This window comes from Styela clava, chromosome 1 (assembly GCF_964204865.1).
Source record: "Styela clava chromosome 1, kaStyClav1.hap1.2, whole genome shotgun sequence".
Classification (NCBI taxonomy): domain Eukaryota; kingdom Metazoa; phylum Chordata; class Ascidiacea; order Stolidobranchia; family Styelidae; genus Styela; species Styela clava.
The window spans coordinates 283,081-290,595 of record NC_135250.1 but is presented as its reverse complement, the minus strand read 5'-3'; the positions used below and the strand labels follow the sequence as shown (position 1 = coordinate 290,595).

The 7,515-nt window shown below is 38.2% G+C and overlaps 1 protein-coding gene across 1 annotated transcript; it reads left to right on the top strand.

The window, feature by feature from the left end:
• The first annotated feature begins 118 nt into the window (after nucleotides 1–118).
• Nucleotides 119–7,515, top strand: LOC120348537 (uncharacterized). The gene is made up of 8 exons (XM_039418691.2): nucleotides 119–259; nucleotides 966–1,096; nucleotides 1,775–1,845; nucleotides 2,820–2,926; nucleotides 3,192–3,348; nucleotides 4,340–4,442; nucleotides 4,697–4,880; nucleotides 7,376–7,515. Exons 1-8 carry the CDS (start codon nucleotides 193–195, stop codon nucleotides 7,441–7,443), a joined length of 888 nt encoding a protein of 295 aa, XP_039274625.2. The 5' UTR covers nucleotides 119–192; the 3' UTR covers nucleotides 7,444–7,515.

The window sequence follows — 7,515 nt, the reverse complement described above, 5'->3', positions numbered from 1 at the left end:
GTCGATACCTGATGTATAAACCAGCTGAACGAGTAGTCTTACATTTAGTTATGATCGGTAAAGACGAGTGCGTTCGAAATTTGCTTCGCGCTGTTTTCCTGATCGCATTGCCCACATTTACTTGGACGATACAATTTTGATCTTTATTTTTTATTCTGTTTATTTTCTCAGTGAAAAATAATAGTAAATAAAATGGCTTGTCACTGGAAGATTATTGCTTTATTTATTATACTTGGCGTTTTCAACTGCCAAGCCGAAGGTGAGTGTCATTATTATTCAAGTTCAAATACAGAATAGTGGTTGAAATATTAGGGAATAACCGGATAACCACGCCGCTTTGTTTGACACCTAGACTAAGTTTCATAATTGTTAATTTTGATGTATGTGTGTCCGTACATTTTCCTTTGGCATCCTGATAGACCGTCCAACCTAGTATGTGATACAGGGCGGCGGATTTGGGGAAAATTTGAAAGATCGGCTTCAACGATTGGTCGGTTGAAAAAAAAATTAAAAAATATCGGTATCGGTTAAAAAATATCATTAATCGGTATTATCTCCTGTCAACTCTGCCCAGAGATCAGTCTTATGTACTTTTGAGGTGTCTGTTTAATCTTGCCGCGCGCAAATCTGTCGGGAGAGTATTGGCCAGGGGTGAGCAATTACTTTTCTGAGTGGGTCCATTACATATAAGAGACTTGGTTACTGGGCCAGAGAATCAAACTCAATATATAAAAGTATGAATAAAAACGGTTTATTCCCAACAGCTAGACTAACGTTTATATAATGATAAGAAACACAATGTAACAATCGGGTTTATTATGACGTTTCCTAATCGATATTCTCAACGGAAATTGATATCCATAAAAACTATATTCGTAATTTCAGCAGAAATGAAACACTTCGGTGACCCCAATTTGTCGTCCCCTAGTATTGGTGGTGATATTATACGAATTTTTATTTTTAAGTGTACAAAGCAGCCACCGGTGACATAGGTATTACGGCAAACTCAGAAACGAACAAGATAATAATGGAAAAAGGAATGAAAATCATTGTTTCACTCACGGACGTGACACTTGGATCAGGAGCTTCTCTGAAGGTGAGTATTTCAACCGTAAATCCGCGTGTCCCAAGTGCTGGAATGACATCAGTTTAAAAGCGCATGTTAATGACGGCGCGACTACCTGTTTCGGAGCATAGACTTTGACAACAACTCTTGAGATATTTAAAACACGACTCCGACATAGAATGCCATTTAAATAAGTTTTGACTCAAACTTCACCTCGAAAATCCGAAAAAAAAGATAGTACAATTACATAATACAACTGGCTGTCAAATACAATTTCCGCTTCTGCTCTATTAGAAATGAATCCACGCCATGATAGGTTCCAATGAATCTAGAATATATTGTTCAGGGCAATGGTAAAACGACGGAATTTGTAGTGAATTCAATTTTTCTAAATACCTAATACACACCCCTATTATTTTTTAAACGCAGAACTGGAGTAGTAATTATAAGAATCATGGTGAGCATCCGAAATTGATCAATTAGGGTCGGTTTGTCATGTTGAATTAAATTTCGAAATTAGATTTATTTCCTAAATAGGAATCTCCTTTTTACTGAGCACAAAAGAACTCTTTATTCCTTCGATTGAAGTTAAAAAAAAGTAAATTTGGTGTAGAAGCTGAAAATAGGTTTTATATGAGAAAAGGAGGGGTTCTAGAATATATCAACTTTAATGTTCCAGATAATTTAAATTTTTTCAAAATCTTTCAGCTAAGAGACGGCAAATCTGGAGAAGAACGCTTATACAAGAAGTTTGGGTCGTACATCTACATGCAGAACAGGTAAGAATAATATAATAGAGCAAAGCTCAAATTTAGCGACACGAAATAGCACGGGTATACAGTCTGTCACAGTAGCTTCCCATGCCCAGTGTTCACGATTTCGTCGGACCACGAGATCACTGATGCGAATGCAGAACCGCCACAAGGAACGCAATTTTTCAATTTGGTGACATCATAGCACAAAAAAAACGAATCTCATAGAGCACACAAAATTTTTTGAAGTTTATGAGAGGAAAACCTTTTTAGCGACAACAACTGTTAACCACTGAAAATTTCGAACAACAACAACAACAAAATAAAAAACGATCCATAGGCCCACTTCGAGTCCAATAAATCAAAGCTCAGTGTTAATTTTGAAGCGACCTAAAGCCGATGAGAATTAATCGATAAAGGCAGGGATTGGATTCCATATTTTGTATCGAACTCACTAACAATTCAAAAAACGCATGTATGGCGCTGAGTAAGCTGCATTACTACATTAACATAGCACGCTTTACATGAATCTAATACATAAGTTCCGAAACGACTAATATGACGAAAGTCATCGGCAGCTGTGCAAGTTTTGCTTTCACTGTAGTCAACTGACATAAAACAAATACAAGAACGTGTAAGCGCGAACCTCTTGGACCCTACCAACGGGTAAGGATACATTAGAAAACACTAGATCCGAGTAACATGTTTGCTACATTCATATTGCCGCTATCTATTTTAACCTTCCTATTTTTTTTCAAGCTGTGTTAGACCTCATCTATGGTGTCGCTGCTCAATAACCAGTGTTGATTTTGTTCACATCTCCCTCCACCCTTATTCTGATCCACATCATATTTGTACGGTACACATTTTCAGCATTGGTGGAAAAATAAATTACTGATATCTAGATAATCTGCCTGTGTTATTCCGATCCCAACTACACGTATGAGCGGCTTTGCGAATTACACTTGAAAGGAAGTTATTATACAGCAACTCTATTTCAGGGATGGATCGCCAACAAAAGCAATTCTTCCTATCGTCATGGAAACGCAGACCAGGAAGCTGATCATTATAAAGAAGGGAGCAGGAACAGTTGTTGCTCATTACACAAGTTAGTAAGCCTATTTTCTTTGCAGAACTTTGCTTAAAGTAAGGTCACGAGCCCTCAACTAAAAGTGAAAAAAGATTACTGACGGTATAATTGGAAATGCCCCGGATGCACCAAAAACAAGCTTCATCTGAGAATGGCCCAAAGCTTTCAAGCTGCAAGTTTGCTCAAAGCCCGGTTCCCTCAACACTAAAAGTAGAAAGACTACTGCAAGTTTGTGCCCTACTGTGGACATATACTTAGATACACTATTATTTCTTCTCAACAGGTTTTTCGGACAGCTCGCCTACGTCTTGCCACAAGGAGGATATTCATAACACCTACAGCAATGAATTGAGAGTTGAGTGCGATTCGGATGATTTAAGCCCTGTTGCTTCACAATGTGACGTCACGCTTCAATGCTCTGACATCTATCAGCAGTACAGGTATGCAGTACCGTGTTTCCCCGAATATAAGACAGGGTCTTATTTCAATTTTCTTTCAAAAAATACCACTAGTGCTTATTTTTGGGGATTGCATTAGCTCTCTGGAGTTCAAAGACCCTGTTTGGATTGATATCTGGAAGTTGAATTCTCATATCTGATGTTACGTTGTCGTGCTATAGTTGGTCTTTGCTTGTCTATATCGAGAGAGACCTGGCTTTGTACGCTGATGTGAACAGGCGGAACGACGGCCGTTAGCTGTGTTGGCATTGTAGGTTAAACATATCGGGTTCAAATTCCATGCCCCACGGGTTCAATAAATTAGGTAGGCATTGCGGACCGAGAAGATTTCGGTCCCTCCACATACCAGTAACCCGTTACATATTGTTAGATAAAGTTGGCGGCTTGTTTGGAGTAAGAGGCGTGAATGAGCACAGATTGTTGACGTACCAAAACTCCAAATATTTTTATATTTTTCCTTTGGCAGTTGCTGGGAATTCCCCTTCTGTTTGCTAAACTAACTAATATAACTAACTATCTAAGATCAACTAACTTATCTAATCACTAATCTCCTGACTCTCTCGATTTGATTTGTTGTATTCTCGATTTTGTTGAAAAATATTTAGTTGATTCTATTTGACGTTTGTTTGACGTTATCTGCCGACTCTGGTAGTCTCTTTATTTCAATTGATATTATTGTTACCTTTTTTTTATTACTTGTGTCGGTACAATATTTCATGGCCCCCGTAAATAAAATATCTAAATCCGTATTTAAAAAAACATATATAATGACATAGCTCGCTCAACAGCTTGTACAGTGGTGTACCTAGTGGTTCTGTAATCTTACGCGACCTCACATAAGGTACATACTTCCAAAGCGAAAGCCGAACCCGATTAAAAATAAACGAAAATTACGTCATCAAATATGACGTCACTGGAGTGTGAATAGAACATTTGAGAGAAAATATTGAATAGAATATTTTCTTGTTTTCAGCAAAAATTTAACCTGTGAAAACGGTCACTGGGAGGGTATGATTCAATGCCAGCCGAAGAAGAATTTATTAAAAAAATGTTCCTACGATTTTGATGAATACACGGTACGTGATATTTCTTTAAAAGTGATTTGCTTTGGTTATTGTTACTTGCGCTGTTATTGTTGGTTTGTCTTTTCTCTCAACTACCCACCCATTGATTTCACAATTTCAGTAGCCAAAGATAGAAAGCAACTGCTTCAAAGTTTTTATTTAGAAATTACTTTTCTATCTTGAAGCATAAATGCTGTTGTTTCTTGTGAAAGGATTTTTCTGTATCAATTCTTTCAACTATAATTCTTTTGACATTGTTTTTATAGGAAGATGAACGTTGCCCTTATTCAACAGCAGAAGTTGCGCATTACTACATGGATGTGGAAGGAGTCAATGTTTTCGAACCCGGTCTAGGTAGAGCTCCAAGCCACAAGATAAATTGCTACAGAACATGCGCTCACAATGCCAGAGGAGAGAGAATCGTGAATTGTGGAAACCGTAATGATAAGAGTAAGTGTCAAATAGTTCTAAAAACAAGTCAATATGAAACTTTTCACTGAATAGGCAATTCACATCTCATGCCCTAACAATCAATGCTGCTTTCTATATTGTATCACAATGGCCTTCTAACAAGGCGACTATTCAAGTGTCGACCGGGGCCATTTTCTATCCCCCATTCCCAATCGGTGTATACATGACAACAGTGGAGTAGCTACGTAAAGTTTTTAAAGATGCATCCCCTTCATCGTTGACTGACAATTTTCACTGACTGATGTTGGTTGAATCGAGATACTTGTACGTTTCAGTTGTTTCCGATATGAAATTGAAATTTTACGATTAAAACATCATGCACCACTTTCCAAACAGCGCCCATGGCTTAGATACGCCACTGTATGGCAGCTCAATAACCCGCTGCGGAAGAGGTCATACAAATAGGTTATAGGACCATATATCCAGTGGTGGGATTCAAATTTTTTGCCAGTTCCATCACAAAAGTCATATTTTCCAGCCGGTTATGTAACAAAAAGTCATTGACAGTAACCAGTAACGCTAACCGGTTCGCTGGTCTCATAAAATTCCGTGAGACGGTTCTATAGAACCGGTACGAACCGGCTGAATCCCACTACTGCATATATCTATCCATATCCTACCATCATCAGTTTGGCAGCTCTCTAGAGGGGAGGCCATTCAAATGGCGATTGGGACCATATATTCTTTCCTATTCCTAAGCTGGAGGAAACTACTCAAATGCCGATTGGAAACATATATCAGTCCATTTTCCTAACCTGCTATCTATATAACAGCCCAACAGCACTATTGAAAAACGACATTTATATGCGATTGGGACTATATATTTACTCATACTCCTACATTACTGTCTAAATCCGTGGTTCCCAAACTTTATTGACCATCGCCACCCTACAGTAGTTCATACAACTTCATCGCCCCCCGGCACTGCAAAAAATGTGAAGTCAGAAACGAATATATTACAGACCAAATAAGAAGACAAATCATATTTTATAGTGTTTTTAATGAGATGAATGAGCTTGGTGTTCTTCAGCGAGTTTTAATTATTATTAGGTGGCATTTTCGTCAGACACAATCTTAAATCACCCCGTTTACTGATGGCGATTTCGTTGTTTTGATAGCAATAGTAGCACGGCTGAAAACCCCTTTTTTATCATATATATAAGAGGTCGGGAATGAAAGAATCCAGGGTTCTACCTCCTCAAAAACCGCCGTGTACCTACCTCATTGCATTTTCCTCCCCCGAATTCACCACATTTCACATTAAACTAATGAAAACAAAGTTAATTTTCCCAAACTTTTGATAAGGATTTTTGTATATTTACTGCGATATTGAATCCCTGCACCCAGCATCAACTTTTCTGCGTGTTGCTATTTGTCTAATTATAATTGAATTGTAGGCTCGTTAAACGAGTAGCAGCTGTTCACCAGATTGTTAGGATATAATATAATTTAGTCTAAACGTGTCTCACGATAAGTTCTGTTACGTAAAAAATGTAATTTGCTCCTCGAGCGTAGATTATAAATAAAATTATTTCATCTAAAAAACGCCGTTTTGTGTGTATATTAGATGATTCCCCAGGCATAGACTTCCTTGTTTACTTCGTGACATTGGCCAATCAGCAAGATGCAAAAATAAACGTTACAATGTCCCCCTTTCACATCCGCTCAGACGCTTTTCTCGCTCAGACTGATTTTCAAGCGTGGTCGTAGAGTAAACATTACCTCAATTTCTCGGTTTTCAAATTATATTCGTTTGTTTTTAATTGTGTTTCGAAAATTTACCTAATAATCAAATAATTTATTGAACACTTTGTCTTCCTATGAGTTTCAGTTTGATTGTCGTAATCAAAAATTAGAGTAGAAATAGCTGTGATAGACTAGGCTAAAAAATTTTACCGGTAATTTCAAAAAACAGATTGGTGAATGGTATGAATTAGAATGATAGTTAGAAATACCCCATTTTAAAGTCGACAACTCGCGAAACCACTCTTAAAATAAGCACCGAAAATTTTAAAATGGTAAAGTATAAGGAGAATTTCCCGCGGTCAAAGGTCGGGGAAAGGTCTATTCAGTGAAGCGTCCCGGGTTAGATTATTTTACTCCGGCCGTATTTTCTTGACCACTGGGATACGCAAACTACCGTGCCTTACTGCGAAGACGAGTCCAGCAATTCTTTCGCGTGTGATAATCGCCCACGTGATTCAAACCTACGAAAGCACGCAGAGTACGGTAATCAAGTGCACGATGCGCCGAACAAAACCAGGTTTCGCGAAATCGCCCCCTCCGACTTTTTCGCCCTCCTCTGTATCGTTTTCGCCCACCGGGGGGCGATATCGCCCACTTTGGGAATCACTGTTCTAAATGACAGCTAAACAGCAAGGACATATAATAGTTTCTATTCACCGTATCCCCGTGTTTTTACCTGGTCACTATATCCTCTTACCCGATGCTAATCTACAATTTTTTACTTCCAGGACAATACATGCTGTGTGTAATCTGCCGCATCATGTACGGTTGCAGCTCAAACGTCGTCGTTTTCTGAGGTCGATGACAACGAATCAAAATTGATTGTAACATATTGGACCATTTTTGTAAATAAATAAAAGAAGTCATA

Excerpts from the sequence above, each read along its gene's own strand:
- LOC120348537 (XM_039418691.2), top strand. The coding sequence starts at position 193 with ATGGCTTGTCACTGGAAGATTATTGCTTTATTTATTATACTTGGCGTT. Across the intron at positions 1,097-1,774 it reads GATCAGGAGCTTCTCTGAAG|CTAAGAGACGGCAAATCTGG; the intron begins GTGAGTATTTCA and ends AAAATCTTTCAG. Across the intron at positions 4,443-4,696 it reads ACGATTTTGATGAATACACG|GAAGATGAACGTTGCCCTTA; the intron begins GTACGTGATATT and ends TTGTTTTTATAG.